The 17,545-nt window shown below is 41.8% G+C and overlaps 1 protein-coding gene across 2 annotated transcripts; it reads right to left on the bottom strand.

Annotated features, from left to right (window-relative positions):
* Nucleotides 1-322: 322 nt before the first annotated feature.
* On the bottom strand, nt 323-14,963 carry zgc:158263 (ceramide kinase family protein). 2 transcript variants are annotated; one of them, XM_036532692.1, is made up of 13 exons: nt 14,125-14,962; nt 12,939-13,034; nt 11,608-11,745; nt 11,149-11,277; nt 10,622-10,685; nt 9,802-9,947; nt 9,570-9,644; nt 9,212-9,364; nt 8,668-8,773; nt 8,104-8,216; nt 5,015-5,211; nt 1,171-1,493; nt 323-542 (listed from the first exon to the last, which is right to left on the bottom strand). In XM_036532692.1, exons 1-13 carry the CDS (start codon nt 14,249-14,251, stop codon nt 428-430), a joined length of 1,782 nt encoding a protein of 593 aa, XP_036388585.1. In that variant the 5' UTR covers nt 14,252-14,962; the 3' UTR covers nt 323-427. The 2 variants fall into 2 exon arrangements, with proteins under 2 accessions (XP_036388585.1, XP_036388583.1); XM_036532690.1 differs by lacking the exon at nt 323-542 and having other exon boundaries at nt 562-1,493; nt 14,125-14,963.
* Nucleotides 14,964-17,545: the final 2,582 nt, after the last annotated feature.

The following is a 17,545-nucleotide window of genomic DNA, read 5'->3' as shown; positions in this document are numbered from 1 at the left end:
AATCTGTGACTGAAAACAGGTGTGTTCCCCTCACTCAACATGGATGGTATCCCCAAAGTGCAATATCTTCTTTTTACCACTAGATGGCACCTATGAGAACACTCTGGAAAGTTGGGAAGGATAGAGATCTATGTTCCTATCTTTCCATTGAAACAGGAGGATTTTCAGTTCATTGTGTAACAGAGTTGAAATGTGACTTCAGCTCAGCTAATCATTGTGAATTGTCTTTAAATGTTAGTGTTCTGCAGAACATCTTACCATACTATTATCCTTGACTCAGTATGGTATTAAACAGCAGTCTATAGTTAAAAGTTTTTTTATTGAGAGCATTTAATCATCTGATAAATGTTTTCTTTTGACCAATTTCCAATATTGTATCATCATTCTTTTACCCTGCCTCGAACCAGTGAGGTCTCTGGTGACTGTATCAGGTGTGTAGAACATATCTTCCCTTGCACTTCCCGTTTCCTCCTGTGCATGGTCGGGTTCCTGCCCCATCCTCGATGCCTCTCGCAAACAGACGCACCAGCTGGCCATGCACCCTGAGAAGACAGTCAGCCAGGTGAGGGGAGGCCATCCTGAGCTCACTGACAGGGCAAATGCAAACTGATGGAGAGGGCCAACTCCATGAACGAACACAGTGGCAGACATGAACATGGGAACAGGCAGGCTCATGGCACACTGTAGCTCAGATGGTTGACGCTGGATAATCACTGCAGCTATCCCCTCAAATGGGCCGTTTACTGTCAAATAACACATTACACATTTACACCATGCATCACACCTACAATTGCTCTCAATACCTCAGTCTGTACCAGTGTGATTTCAACAAGAATAACCAGGTGTTTGTTAGTATAACAGCAATAACTCCCAGCAGCATTGGCTGCATAACTCTGTAGATCAGAAAAAACTGTGTGATTATGATATGCATCTCTTAATTTCAGGAGGAGACACACATGGTGCACTGGGTTGTGTAGCTGATAAATGTTCCCAGGTGGATGGAAATGCTGTATACATAACTACATGAAAAGATATGTTCAGAGTTCAATTAAAACAAGATCGGCATGAAATGATGTAGAGATGCTGTGGGGATGGAAGCAGATATACAGAGATTTGGGGTATGAAAACAGGAGAGAGGTACAGAGACAGCTGTACAGAGATGCTGCCCACCTGCATAGGATCTTGGCGTAGGGCAGGATCTCTCCATCACAGTTCCACACAGAGACAGAGGGGGCCCTACTGCAGCACGGCACACACAGGAAGTCCCTCTTCTTATGGTTGGTGATCCCTCGCTCCTTCCCTCCACCCGTGAGGTGCTGCCGTGAGATGCTCCTGCAAGCGCCTCCTCCCCTTTCTCCCTCGCACTCAGCCTTGCAGTCTCCTGCCTCTGTCACTTTCTCTCCCTCTTCCTCTCCCTCGCTCTCCTCCTCCCCAGGTGGAAGAGAGAATCGTACTGCCCTGACGCGATGGACTTCCACAAAGGGCAGATCAAACTGGGAAAAGCAGAGAATTAAGCATTTAACAGCAGTGATTTCTTACATTCAGATGCAGGTACATACCCACATTCATACATATATGTTTTAATAACAGCCATCCATACAGCTGGATGTTTGTTGAAGTTCAGTTACAAGTTCAGTTCCGTAAATGTTACTCCTTTATACTGATTATTAAATGATTGTCTGCCAAAGAGTATGTTTCACTAAGTTAAGTCTGGGAAGCACTGCTGATTAATTGTTTATATTCAGACACAGGACACCTGTAGTTGAGCCTGAGTCAGTTTTTAGTAGGGATGTTACGATATATCTAATTTCGCAATATCACAATAAAAAAAAATATCTCAATACCGTCATGGGACTGTGACGAAATCTACCAGGATATTACTTGGTTATTTCACTAGTATAGCTGCGTTCTCCTCTCTCTCCTTGTCGAAAATTGCATTGCCAAAGACTACTCAGAGCCTAGATCTTACTTGGAGCCTAGATCTTATTCTAGGTGCACGTTTTGTTCTCTTGCAGCCAATGGCTTTATCAACGAGCTCCCCACATCATACTACCTGCACAATGAAATCTCCTCTAGTTTATGTTCAAACCCTAGCTCAACTGAAATTAACCTACTCGCAGACAGTATTGACTCTTCTTTGCGTAAAACTCTGGATGCCGTTGCTCCCCTCAAAAGGAAGAAAATCACAGACAAGAAGCTAGCACCTTGGTATAACAACAATACTCATGCTCTCAAACAAGCTACGCGAAAACTCGAAAGAAAATGGCGCTCCACCAAATTACAGGTTTTTCTCCTGGCGTGGAAGGAAAGTCTCCTAACCTACAAGCATGCCCTCACAGCTACCAGATCCAAATATTTCTCTACCCTTATTGAGAGAAATAAGGACAATCCTAGGTACCTGTTTAGTACTATCGCCAGATTAACCAAGAGTCCTGTACCAGCAATTTATAGTAGCAATGACTTCATGAACTTCTTTGATAGTAAAATCATAAAGATAAGAGACACAATACAAAAATTCTCATCGACTTCTGCCTCCTGCCTGGCCAGTCCCTCCCAGATTATGTTGGTATGTCTATCAGGCCCGCTTCACGCTTTGACTCTTTTATACCCATTGAATTTAGCGACTTTTCTTCTTTTATCAATTCATCTAATAACTCTACCAGCCAACTTGACCCCATACCAACTGGCTTCCTAAAACAGCTACTGCCTGCAATTGGCACACCGCTATTAAATCTTATCAACGCCTCCCTTACGTCTGGACACGTACCTCACCCCTTTAAAGTAGCAGTTATCAAGCTTATTCTGAAAAAGCCCAATCTTGATCCCAATGACCTGTCAAACTATAGGCCCATCTCGAACCTTCCATTCCTCTCAAAAATTCTGGAAAAAAGCAGTATCAAAGCAACTGTGCATTTTTACACTCTAACATTTTGGAAGTTTTTCAGTCTGGTTTTAGACCTCACCACAATATGGAAACCGCTCTCCTGAAAGCGCTCAACGACCTTCTACCCTCCTGTGACAATGGCTGTATCTCTCTTCTTGTGCTACTAGACCTAAGTGCAGCCTTTGATACCATCGATCATCGTATCCTCCTCGACCGCCTCGAAAACCTGGTTGGCATAAGCGGACAGGCCCTATCTTGGTTTAGGTCTTATCTATCAGAACAATATCAGTTTGTCTCCATTAACAACGAATCTTCCACTCGTTCCAGGGTAAGATATGGTATACCTCAAGGATCTGTGCCTGAGCCTTTGCTCTTCTCATTATACATGTTGCCTCTTGGCGATATCATCCGTAAACATGACATTAATTTCCACTGTTACGCGGATGACACTCAGTTATACATATCAGTCAAACCCGTTGTCCCTCTGAATATATCAAACATGGAGGCCTGCCTTACAGATGTAAAAAAATTGGATGGCCCGAAACTTTCTCCTCCTCAACCCGGACAAAACCGAAATATTGGTCATAGGCCAAAATTCAATCAGGAGCAAATTTACTCATTTTACACCGGACCTTGATGATGTCTCCCTTGCCCCAAGTGCAGCCATCAAAGACCTTGGTGTTTAGACTAGACTAGACTACTGATTAGACTACTGTAATGCCCTCTTGTCAGGATGTGCAAATGTCTCATTAAAACCCCTTCAGCTGGTACAAAATGCAGCTGCTCGAATCTTAACTAAAACTAAATGCTACCCATTGGCTACCTATTAAATACCGGATCATTTTTAAAACACTCTTACTCACATTTAAGGCTTTAAATGGGCTTGCCCATTTAAGGACCTTCTTCACCCATATCTTCTGCAGAGAGCCCTTCGTTCCCAAAATGCCGGGCTTCTCATCATTCCAAGAGTGGGCAAAACTACTGTAGGCGGTAGAGCCTTTTCCTATCAAGCCCTTCTCCAGTGGAACAGCTTACCCACCGAGATTCGGGCAACAGACTCTCTCCACCTTTAATTCTAGGCTCAAAACATATCTATATAGTAAATCCTTCAGCTAAGGGACATGGCCTGGTGCTGGCGTGGATCATAGAGTCTCTGGTGGACTAAGTGGTCATTGCTTTCATGGACTCTGTGCCATGATCTGGTGTTGACTGTCTTAGGGTCGCCCTCATGACTATGCCGGTCCCTTGCCTCCTGTCCCCTAGGTATGCTGCCATAATGTTAGCCTGCCGGGGTTTTTTCCTTGTTGCACACTGGCACCTTTTTCACTGCCCCTCCTCTCCTGCCTCTCTATTCTACATCCCTGCCATTCTTATCATCCACTAATCACTGTTTTCTGTTTGCTTCCTATCCCTGCTCCAGGCTCCTGTCCGGAGCTGTAGCCCAGGCGTCTCATCCCGTTTTCCAGTCCTGCTACCTCGCTGCCCTGCCCATCAAAGCCAACTGCGTTCCAAGAACCTGACATCCTAGGAGACATTCTTATAATCACTCTGCTGTTAATTACTATTGTCTATCAATCTTAAATGTCTTAAATTACATTGTATAACTTGTCTTTAACTCTATCTGCCCAGTACCGGCCAGAAGCCACTGTTCCTTGCCACTGTTGCCTTAGGCTTGCTCTCAGGGGCTCTCAGGCCTGGGAACATTGTAAAGCTGCTTTGTGACAACTTGTGTTGTAAAAAGCGCTCTACAAATAAAAATGAATTGAATTGAATTGAAAGACAATTCATGCCAATTTTTGCACATGCTTAGGTCATGGCTGGCTACTTTTATTTTTATTAAAGAAGGAAAGCAGAAACGCTTTAAGTTAAAAAGGAAAAAAAAATTATATGAATAAAAAATGCTGATTTTTTTTAATTTAATAAAGGACATTTTTTCTTCATTTTTTTTCATTTTTTAATACCACAATATCATATCATGGACTTTTTATCATGGTATTATTGTACCGTGAGTTTTTGGTATCATTACATACCTAGTTTCTAGTTTGTAAAGGTTTTGAGGACAAAATAGCTGTACTTGGCTCTGTGTGCTGGTGTGTGTAGTCTCTTTCCTGTGTGTTGTTGTAAGCATACCTGGTCCTCCGTTGTGGTGTGCCTGTGCAGGTAGGTGAGGAAGCCCAGGGGATGGGTGTCCCGGACCAGGATTAGGTCGCCTGTCCCATCAGCCAGGTGTGCTGAGGGGGAGAGGCCCAGGGGACTGCGGGGGCAAGAGCTGGACATGCAGGTGAGAGAGACACACCTGAACCTGCCCTCTGTGCTCACCCACTCACCTGGACAGGGACAGTGGAGACGGGAGGGAGGAGAGCATTGTCATTGTTTTACATAAATACAGACTGTATAGCCTGCATCTTATGTTCTTGAGAGTAGGGAAGAGGAATCTAGGAATCTCCTTAGTGAAGAAGGCTCAGCAGCGGCTGCACTTCCTGCGTGTCCTCAGGAAGAACAACCTGGACAAGAAGCTGCTGCTGGCCTTCTATCACTCCCCTGTGGAGAGCATATTAACATACTCTCTGGGGGTGTGGTACGCAGGCTCCACAGCTGAGGACAGGAAGGCTGTGCGGAGGGTTATTAACACCGCCCAAAAAATTATCGGCTGCCCTCTGCCCACCCTGGACGACATATCCAGATCCCGCTGCCTCAGTAAAATTATCATCACAGGAGACTCCTCACATCCCGCCTATCACCTGTTTGACCTGTTGCCCTCCGGACGGTGCTTCAGGTCAGTCAAGTCCCACACCACCAGACTAACAAATAGCTTCTTCCCCTGGGCCATACGGACTGCAAACAAACACTGACACCCCCCCCTCAACCCTCTACCTCAATACAACTGTGCAATTCCACTGTGCACTTTAAGTAGTTTTTAAAAAGGCCATATTAACGCACAAGCTTTTCTTTATATTTCTTTTCATTTACAATGTGTCTTCTTTTTTATAATTTGTAAATTTGTATTTTATTGTATATTTTGTATATTTTTTCTCCTGTGTCACGTGCCTTATTTGTACTGTTCTTTGTTTACATAAATGTTCCTCAGTGCGCTGCTGTTGCAGACCACCCACAATTTCGTTGCACCCCCACCGTGCAATGACAATAAAGTCTATTCTGATTCTGATTCTGATTCTAAAATGGAAGGTGAGGGGGATGGGCAGTGGGAGGGGCAAATTAGAGGGGTGGAGGAGGAGGTAGTGAGGAGATATGGGGTACTAGGAGGAACTAGTAGTTAGGGGCAAAGCAGGCAATTGTTTAGGAGAGGGCCAAATGAGAGGGGAGGAGGGGCAGTGAGATTAGGAACTGGAGAACAGTGGAAGGGACACAGAAGCAATGTAGGAATGGGAGATTGAGGGACATTACAAGTAGCACTACCCCCTAATAGTCAACTAAACGTTAGTCGATGAGAAGAGTCTTAGTCAACCAAGTTTTCAGTAGTCAGTTAGTCACAGAAAAAAAACCCCTCAAACTCCATTCGGGAGCTGCGCCTTGTTGTTAAAAAGTTATTAGACTATGTCGGGCAGGAAATCATTCATGATTCATTCAAATCATGAAGTGTGGGATCATTTCAAGCGTGTAAAGGATGACCCCAAGAATGTGACATGCAAACTGTGCATGCAAAGATTCTCGACCTCAAACATGACTTATCATCTGAAACATGTAGGGGAAAGCCGGTACAAAACTAACACGGGACGAAAGTCGCACAGCGATTTTCTCCGAGCCCATACAAGTCTGATAGGCCTGACTACGGCAGCATGTAGCCTACAGCATGCAACACTTACCAGAACCCCGAAAAATTGCGTGGATACATCATGGAAAGTAAATTCGCTGAAGCGGTCTTTTTTTTTTTTTTTTGAATGACAAGTTGTGTCTATTGTTTCATGTGTCGTCATGATCATTTGACAGATTAATTAGTACTTGAATACATCCTGAAGTTTGCCATATCAGAGTTTCTCAGTTTAGAAGCAAGTCAGGTTTAACTGTCAGGAGTCATTGTCGGGATGATTGTAACAGTTGTTACTTTCGTCCCTCTACAATAACAACTATACGGATTATATTATTATAGTGAAGTCATTCCACATTTGTACAGATAGAACATTTGATAGAACACACACGTGAGTTGTTGATCACAATGAAAATTAGTTTTTGTCTGTAACGTCATTGTTTAAAATGACGTTTATCTGAAAAGTGTTACTTCCATCCTGGCTCTCCCCTAAGTAGCCTAACGTTATTATGCCTTTCATACGTAACTTATTTTTATTCAATGTAGCGTGCTGTTACCATGGTTCGTTATGTTTTCATTAGCGTTATTAAGCTTCTCATAGTTTACAGTTAGCATTTGCTATATTTTAGCAAATCACTGTTTCTTCAAAGCTAAAATTGGCAAGAATTTTTTCCAATCTAGTGTTCTAATCGCACCGGTTTTAGCATATGTGCTAAACGGCTAATCACACCGGTGTGACCGTACGCACAAAAGGGTTATTCCAGTAGGCTAAATAATTAATGGCCTAATTAAAATTAACGAATTGCAAAATTCAGGCTATATGGAGATAAATAAATATATTGTCATATGCGCTATTAGGTTTATCCAAGTGTTCGTGGGGACTGGGAAAGCTAAATTACCTCGCTTACTGCATGTTTAACTTCATGTTCTGTTTTTATTTATTTGTTTTGTAAGACATTGTGTTGGTGTTACAAGTTCATAAGTTGTATTATGTTATACTGTGAAATAAATTAACAAAATGTTCAGTCTCCTCGCTGGTTGTTCCGACACATTCAGAATCATTACCACTTTTGCCATTAGCATTGACGGCTCGCTTCATGCAAGCGCTTGTAAAATTTATATTTTAAAGGCTCATTATTACGGTTTTGTATTTCTCTGTAACGTAGCAAAGTGTTAACAATGTTACTTATAACATTCTTCCTCAGCCCCGGAACTCAAACCATTTTCTGATGTCCCAAAAAAATATATTTAAATAATTAAATTAATGTCATAAAGTGTGACGACCAGTCGACTAATGGCTTGAACTAACAACTAATAGTCGACTAGGAAAATCGGGGGCAGCCCTAATTACAAGGCATTAAGACTTCACTGATATGATGAGGAAACAGCAACTTGTTCCCCTGAGAAGCCATGGCTGGAGGAGGTGAAATCATGAGCCAGTATAGTGCCTCACCCTCTGACTGACTGCTGTCCTGGCTGTACTGGGAGCTGGAGAGGGAGCTGGAGAGGGAGCTGGAGTCTGACTGAGGGAAGAGTCTCTCTGTACTCTCCGAACACACATGGCACCTAGAATTAACACAAATCTCACCTCATCATAGTGTTTCACAAGCCATTTATCATTACATCACTTAGCAAAAAAAAAAACATAACCACAGACATGTTCATTACCATACAATTAACATCTACACCTCCTGCCTTCATTTCATTCCTGATCTGAAGTGTGTGTGTGTCTGTCCCTTCTTTTCCTCATCCACATGTGTATCTGTGGGTGGTGTTAAGAGTGTGTGTACATAAGAGTGTATGCACATTTAACAATGCCACAGCAGTCACTGATTTGGGCTAGGTTAACCTTCCTAAGTTAAAAGTGTCCTTCCTGTTGAATTTTTGTTTTACCTCTCACCACAAGGGGGGCAATCTTATTGACCCCTTGTCATTCTCTTAAGAAATCTTATTCAGTTATTCACTTATAACTTATGCAGGCTGGTGTGCATTATGTTGCTGTAATGCTGGTGCTCACCCTGAGAGGCAGCGCGTGTTATCCCGGGGGCTGGAGAGCTGGGGGTCTGCGGGCAGGAAGTGCACCATTCCAGCATAACTCCTGTTACTCAGGTAGACCAGACAGCCTACACAGACAGCGTGAGAGCACTTACTACACTTCCTTATTTTACTGTGTTAGTTTTCATTTACCATCATACCATAAATAACTATTAAATAACTATTTTTAACTTTTTATTGCTTTCTGTTGTTCTAGTTATGTACACGCTGTGGCAACTTGATTGTTATGCCAATAAAGTTATTCTCTCTGCTACACAGTTGCCCAGCTTGGTGTAATTGTTGTCATTTCTCTGTCCACTTTTTACCCCTCTAGCTCAGACCTCCATTCAGCACCCACGGACAAACCCAACAGACCCCCCAGAAGTCATTTTAAGAACATCACTCTTCTATGAACACAATGTGGCACTTGCAGCCACTGTAAACAGCCTGTCACAGACAAGCTTTGGTTTGAGAGCTGTGTTGTAGTGCAATTCAACAGAGAAGCACTTTACTTTGATGGTGCTGACCTGAAAAATCATATCTGAGAGGCCCCATCCAGCGATGCCTCTCACTTTCAGCTAATACATCACCATAGAAACCATAACCCACGAGAGAAACGGAGTAGCGAACAAGTTTGTTGAGGTGATGGACAGAACACACGTCTAATGGCTGTGAGTCTCCTGAAACCGAAGCATGGAGAAGAAGAGATCAGCTCATTTCTTCAAACCCTTAGCAGCAGATCCAGTATGTCAATGTTTGCAGTATACACCAGTGTTTCAGTATATAGTAATATTAGCAATAAAAAGGTTGTACAGAAGCAGTATGGGCCAGCATCTCAGGATGCAGGAATAAGTCTGATATCAGAAACATGGCATTTAAAAATACCTATGATGATGTGGAGAGTAGAGGTAACAGGGTCGTTTACACCCACAGTGGCGAAACACACACAGTCAGTCGAGCCTGCAGTATATACACAAATACACTAAGATGATGTTTTCAGTCATGAGTCTCCAAAAAGACCACTAAAATAAAAACATATCTTGTACATCGTTTGTGCATGTTTGAGACACATATCTCAAACACAATCATGATGGCAGTGAAATAATCACTCTCTGACCTGCTGGAATAATACCAATGTGCAGGTTACATGGCTGTAAGGTCACAGCAGGGTCATGTTCCGATAGCCCCGCCTCCTGCTGTGTTCGTCCAATCACACCATGCAGAAGCTCACTGAACATTCCATCCCCACCCACACACACCACCCTGAGTGACAGCAAGTGAGACAGAGGGAGAGACATGGAAAGGAAGAGGAAGAATTGCAAGTTTATATTAAGGCCATTAATTAATCAATATTATCATTATCATGTCTGTCATCACTCATTCCTTACAAAGAACAACTCAACAAATGCATTTTTGTGCTATTAAGCATCCATCAATCATTTATAAGGGTTGAGTAGTACTTTAGGACATGCACTGAAAAACAAATAATGTTAATAACATTAGTAATTGTTAACCGTTCTTTACTAATGGTTAATTGACACATCAGATGCATTTTTATTACAACATGAAGGTTCTGAAACTACTAATTTTAGATGTGATTAATTGGTTTATTGATTACAATTAGAGAAAAAATAACCTGATTAGCCTGACAAGCCTGACTAGCCTGAATGTCTTGAAAACTGTTCCGTCATGCCTGGTTTCAGGAAATATGGCAATAAGCAGTGTAAACCCTTGTTTCGTTCAGCCATGTGCATTCATACATCCGAGCATACATTCTTTCTCTCTGAGATGTTCTCTGTGAGAGGAGTCACCTGCCTGACACTGGTTTCATGTCAAATATTGTGTGACTCAAACAAATACAGAATGTTTTTTGTATCATATCCACTGCCCAAAGCCCAGATACAGGTGTGAGCTGAAATTCCCCCCCCTCCACTCACCCATCGAACCCAGCCAGGTCGTTCTTTAGAATGTGATCTCTAGCTTGGTTCGCTCTGTCAGTCACTGAGGAGAGAAAAGGGGGGGGGGGGGGGTTGGACACTGAGCAATATAGCACACTGTCATTTCCAGGTAAATGTAAAAAGGTTCAGGGACACAGTGAACTTGCACAGCTACTAGTTCTCTGTTTAATTCCCTTCAATTCACTTTGATTAAAAGCATGCTTTACTGACATAACCAATAACAACAAGAATGGAAATAAATGAATTACTTACTGAAAAAGACAATGCATGATAAACAGAAAGGTATGTTGATTATTTTTATTTATGTGAGGAATTTTTGTTAAAGTTTTGTCTCTGCCTTGTATCTCTGACATTGTAGAGAGCCAATCTGTCATTTTGTCTCGGGTCCTCACATCAGTCTAGTTTTCTTTGCACTTTTATTTAACAGCTCAAATGTTCTAAAGAATTTTGGGCATTTTAATATTTTGGTTTGTTCTTCTCTCTTCTCCTCTCTCTGTGTTTCTTACCTACAACATGAGCACTGATTCCAGCCAGCTCAAAGAGTGGAGCCACCAGAGACTGATAGATCTGTCTCCCTCTTTGCTTCCCACTGAACGGATTGATGAAGACCAGCAGCCTGTGTGGGCGAGAGGCACCTGAAGGAAGAAGGGAAGTGAGAGGAGTGAAGTGGGGGAGAAAAGCATGAGACGAAAAAGTTTCAATATAAAATAAAAGCCTGGCATGATGGATTCGGGGAAGAAGCATGCATGCCTCAAACAATATTTACCATACAAACATGTCTGAACTATAAATATTTGTAGAAGCAAAATCATGTGTGGGCTCCTCCACTGGCTGTGAGTTTTAAACTGATCATTTGATCAAAAAGGAAACTCATTAAAATCTATAACAGTAAGAAACAGCTGTACACCCCAACTCTGTGCAGAACATCTACACAAATCATCACCAGGCTGCAGGGACTTTCTCACCATGCTTGCGAAGCGCGGTTCTCAGCTGCCTAACCCAGTGGTCACGGAGGTCTTGGCTGTTGCAGCAGAACTGGGGTCGGCCCACGGTCCACAGTCCAGTGGAACCACGCCCACCACGGCTGCGTTTTACAGTGAACACTGGGGTGTAAAGAGGAAACAGTGTTCAATGCAAAGGGAGAAGGTACTCACTGAATGGAGCCAGCCTTGTTAATGCTTACATTCACTTATAAATTCATTTACACTCATTAGGCAGACACCCTTAATAGCACACAGCACAATATGTATATTGATGTCATAGGAACAGCTCTCGGAAATGTCAGTTATGCATTTGAATAAAAGTGACTGAAAGTCACAGTATGTCAAATAGTGTCACAGAAAAAATACACATGGTCTTGCACACGTCTAGACAAAAGTACTCCAATAAAGTCAATGCATTACTCCTAGAAAAGGGGAAAGCTGGGGTTAGGGGAACCAAAGATACAGACAAAAGTAGGACTGAAATCTGAGCCACAAGATGACTAGCACTAGTAATACAGCAAGTAATAATTTTGGACTTTTTACAGCTAAGTTTATTACCACATCTTATTTGTAAGTGTGTACAGGTATTCTGGTGGCCTATACATATGAAAATGTGCATAGGGAAATTGCATATGAATTTCAACTTTAAAAATGTTACATAACTTCTACACCCTGTATGAAGTTCACCTTGTTTGACCAGAGTATTTATACAGTATAAATTGAGTATACATTTATGTATACAATTACAATGTGAATTGCAAGAGCATGTATATTTACTAAAGGCTCCATAAGGGTACTGAATGAAAGCATGTAATCTGCATTAAGATTGTGTTACAATAGGACAACTATTTTCTGTTGCGAATACAGTAAATTGCAATAAGGCATGTTTGCAATAAGAGTGATGTCTGCCCCCTGCAGTAAGACTGAGACCTGTCCTTACACTGGCCAATAGATCCAAGTCTGTGGAGCTAAATGCTCCTCTGACAGGTTATAATCCCAGTGTTCTAGTCACAAAGGTCAAAGATCAGACAATTACTGCCCTTTAATAGGTACCTTGGGTTGTATAGAGCATTTATAAATCAGCCTTTTACCCACAGTTAACCTACCTGACATGGCCAACAAAACACTCTCCATGATGCATTTAAAGCAATGTTGCATCAATTTCTGTAGCGAGTAGTCAGGGACCTCTCTGTAAGGTCAGTCAGTTATTGTTTCTGTGTTTTATATCTAGTCTGCACCTGCAGAGTTAGTGTTTCTGCAGATTGTGTAGACACTGAGAATGGAATGCTGTGTTGTGTTGAAGTATAACTTACCAGTGAAGTGTCTTTCTGTTTCCTCCGCCTTCCTCTGTGGCAGAATCTCCACCCTGCCCTCCTCTACCCCAATAAGTTCTGACAGGGGCACTGAAACTAGAAAGCACCAAAAATTACAAACTCTGATGCTAAAAGAAACACTCAAATCCCCTGAGAGTCAACTCTGACAAAGTCACTGAAACTAAAATCCAACAGTTACTTCTCAGTCAAATCCAGCACAGGCATTGAAACTACACAATGGACAAAAATGAAAGGATTACTGCATCTTAGCAATCAAAATAAAATGCTACAGTTTTTAAAAAAGTGAAGAATATAATTGGTGCAGCATCTATTTCACATATAGTTTTATATTCAAATCAAAAATATTTCATGCATGGTGGTGGAATTGGTGGTGGTGGTGTGTGTGTGTGTGGGGGGGGGGGGGGGGGGGCGGGGTAGGAAAGTGTTGGGTGTGTCATTCATGCTTTTGTTTTGAATGTGTCAGAGTCTGAGCTGTGTGACATGTTGGTTTAGTTTGACAGGTTCCTTGTGTGTAAATGTATGACAGGAATGCTACTGAGCGCAGTTGAGCACATAAATAGGTACCCCATTCCCATAAATATATTTAAGGTGTTTCTATAATGTAGCTTTCTTCACCAGAATTGTCAAAGCTGTGACCAGATATTGATTTTGTTACTGGGAGATTTCATACGTTAAGAATGCTGTCCAAGTCGTTCTCTGTCAGACACGTTGTCAGCTTTCTGTTGGCTGCATGGCATATAAGTATTCACGCCAACATGTCCGGTAAGCTGAACATGCCTTTGCATTGTAAGACAAACTGATTGAAGATGTGCAGTATAGATCGTTCAAATCGGTAATAAAAAAGTGATTCCATAGAGATAAATTCTTTTAGTGTTGACTTATCTGAGCCACAAAGAGAAACGACAGGGTTCAACTAATTCAAGAGCACATTTCAGTAACCATAATAAAACACTTCATTTCTCAAGAGTTTTAAATGATGCGTGTAAAAAGTTTTAACGGGAAAGCAAAACACAAAACCTTGGACATGACTGCTACAGGGGACAATGGAGCTGAAACAAAAGTAATAAGGAGTTACGAAAAGACGTGTTGGACAGCACAAACAACTAAACCTATGGATCGTACTCTAAAAACAAAATGCAATAAACAAATGGATGTGATGTCTCACCTGCTTTCCTGTCCCGGTTCTTCTTATCAATCTCAGTCCAGCTGAAATAAAGTTCATTGAGGACTGCCCGGTACTGTTTCTTCCCGACCCACAGGTCTGACTCAAACCATTCTGAGTCCATTTCCATAGCGTCAATATGGGAAAATCTAACTTGATGTTTTGATACGCATAGTGTACAGTAATAATTTATGCTAATGTCAACATAAAACAGTTTACAACATACTTCATCACATTTTTATGAAACCATTTTCAATATACAACCGACTGTTTTCTACAAAAAATAAATATACTAGAACATTTCAATAGTTCCAACGCAAGCTACTTTTACGGAACACGTAGCCAGGCAGAAAGCAACAAACTAAACTAACAATATGCGATACAATCCAAATCATTAAGAAAAAAAACTTAAACCCGTGAAATTAATAGCTGTATTTTCATCTTTTCATTTTTTACCGTTTCCCTATACCTTCCGCTCACCTGTTCTAACCACCTGGCTCTGCGAGGGAAATGGGTGGCTGATCTAAAAATGATCTAAAAATATTTCCTACTTTCGCTCACTTGCCTTTATGCTCATCTGCATATCCTGTACCGGAGTACTGGATTCTGATTGGGTATGGCAGGTTGCATAGCCTATCTGTTGTGTTCTCTTTCCATTTTTTCCTCTTTTGTCTTTGTTGTCTGTTTGTAATTTGGATACGGGCGTGGCCAGCTGCAAGGTCTATTAGGCCTACTGGCTGCTTCCGTTCGCCCATTGTGCTCTCAGCGATGGTACGAGGAAACTGACATCGAAAAAGACGTCAGGTTGAAAAGCAATGGTTCGTCAGCTCAGCCCAAATAATCGGCAAAATTAAAACGTTTCTGGGGACCAACTCTTTTTTCAATTCAATTCAATGTATTTATTTGTATAGCGCTTTTTACAACACAAGTTGTCACAAAGCAGCTACATTGTTACCAGTCCCCCTGAGAGAAAGCCTAAGGCAACAGCGGCAAGGACAAACTCCCTAACTGACAGGAAGAAACCTTGAGCAGAACCCAGCTCAGAGGGGGAGCCCATCTGCTTCTGGCCGGCATTGGGCAGATAGAATTACGGAGAATACTGAAGTTGTATAACGTAAATAAGACAATTTAATTACAGTATATAGACAATAGTATTAATACAACAGAGTAATAATCAAATGTAATCCTGGAATGCCTGGTTCTTGGCACACAGTTGACAGATAGGACAGCGAGGTAGCTGAACTAAAAGTCGGGATGTGGTGCTTGAGCTACAGCTCCAGGCAGGAGAAGTGGCAGGAATGAAAAACAAAGGCAAGGGAGGAGTGGGGGGGGGGGGGGGGGGGGCAGAGAAGCCTGTGTGCAATAAGGAAAAATCCCAGCAGATAAACACCATGACAGCATACCTAGGGCAGTTCAAATGATCAACTCGTTATGAACTCCTGAAGCTGCCTAATTACAAACTGATCATTTGAATCAGCTGTGTTGGAGCAGGGAGAGATCTAAAACATGCAGGGCAAGGGGTCCTCTAGGAGAGGTTTGAGAAACACTGACCTAGGGGATGAGAGGCAAGGTGCCAGCACAATCATGCGGGTGACCCTAAGGCAGTCAACACCAGACCACCGCCAGATCAGCTGAACACAGAGTCACCAGGCCATGATGTAGTAACAACAATGACCACTTAGTCCACCAGAGACTCTACCATCCATGCCAACGCCAAGCTGTGTCCCTCAACTAAAATATTTGATATGAAGGTGAGTTTTTAGCCTAGAAATAAAGGTGGAGAGAGAGTCCTGCGCTTTGGGAACATAGAGCTTGTTGTGGAAAATATGGGTGAAGAAGGTCTTTAAGATAGGGAGGGGAAAGCCCATTTAAAGCTTTAAATGTAATTAGAAGCATTTTGAAATCAATGCGGTATTTGATAAGTATACTGTAAAAAATATCCGTGAAATTAACAGTGAAGTGCTGTAAAATCATGACATCAAAACAGTGTAAATAGAAAAACAATGAAGCAGTGTTTAATTTACAGTATACTATTGTAAAATACTGAACCAAACACAACTGTTAATTTTAAGGTAAGAATATGTTAAAAGAATCATATTTCTTCGCTTTCATTGCCCACGTTTGTTTGGGTTCGGTAGGGTGCCACCGTTGAATGGGTTTTGTTGCTATTTGTTACGGAGGACAAAAAATGACATAAGCATAAATAAATAAATGCAGAAATAAAAGAAAAATAAATACATTTTGGTAATGAAAAAAATTCTATTTCTGTATTTACATTTTTTTTCTGTTTTTCTACATTTCTACATTTATTTATTTCTGTATTTCCGCGTCCGTATGTTAATTAAGTGGGTGGTTCTATACCTCAGTCTAAAGCCGGATTGGTCAGCTGGGCGAACCAGACAGAAGCAAACGATTCCTATCAGATCTACGTTACACAAGCTAACCTTGGTACTAACTCCACGCAATGGCTCGTACAAGACTTTCCATCAATAACTCAGGGCTACATTAAAACTAAAACTAGCTGTCGACAACTCAGTTTAGCTAAGCGGCTAGTAGTGAGCTAATGGCAAACCTCCCGGATATGCACTGACGTCACTTTCCCACCGGAATACGTCTCCTCAGTCGGACTGCAACATGGCTGCATTTAGTAGGGGAAGTTGCAAAGCCGGGAGTAAAACAAACGACTATCTGGCTAAATTAAAGGCAGTTGGACTCGACAGTGATGCTTACAACTTACCAAAGAACCAGTAGTCCATGGATAGTGACATGTGACCAGGAATCGGGGTTTCCTGACATTTATAGATAGCCTACCTGATTTCGACGCCGGGGAAATACACAAAGCAAGGCCTGAAGGCATACAAAAGCCACGCTTAACGTGGCTTAATGTTCCAAAACTGCGATCAATGATCACCAAATTTCTCTTGGACATCTCTTGTCAGAAACACTTCCTCCTTTCAGAAACATGTCCTCCTGTCAAAAAATCAAAACCGAAATCCTAGGAGTATGGTCGTTCTCACGTTAAGCGTTTTCCTCTCCATTGATGCCCATTATAAGGAAAAAAGCTTAACGTGGCTTAATGTCTCAAAACAACGATCAGTGATCACCAAATTTGTCTGACATCTCACGTCATAAAAACTGTCTTCTATCAAAAAAGCTAAACTCTCCATTGACGCCCATCATAAGGAAAACGATTCGTAGCTTAATTTTCCAAACAGCGATCAACTAACAAAAAAGACATTCATTCAAAAAGCCCGTCATTTTTTGTCCTCCATAGTTTGTTGACTTCCCTTCCCCTTTCTCTTTTGATGGTCGAAAAATAAATAATATAATAAACCCAAAAGAGGCTACCACTGATTGAAATTTCAGCTGCCGCGTTTTCAATCAAACCAGAGGTTGCACACACATACACCTGGAACCAGATGGC

Source organism: Megalops cyprinoides, chromosome 7 (assembly GCF_013368585.1).
Source record: "Megalops cyprinoides isolate fMegCyp1 chromosome 7, fMegCyp1.pri, whole genome shotgun sequence".
NCBI lineage: Eukaryota > Metazoa > Chordata > Actinopteri > Elopiformes > Megalopidae > Megalops > Megalops cyprinoides.
Note: the sequence above shows the minus strand (reverse complement) of the source record. Positions and strands in the feature narration are given on the sequence as shown.

Coding starts and splice junctions, on each gene's coding strand:
- zgc:158263 (XM_036532690.1), bottom strand. CDS start 14,251: ATGGAAATGGACTCAGAATGGTTTGAGTCAGACCTGTGGGTCGGGAAG. Junction 11,746..12,938: donor AACAGAAAGACACTTCACTG/GTAAGTTATACT, acceptor TTTACACCCCAG/TGTTCACTGTAAAACGCAGC. Junction 9,645..9,801: donor CATTGGTATTATTCCAGCAG/GTCAGAGAGTGA, acceptor TATATACTGCAG/GCTCGACTGACTGTGTGTGT.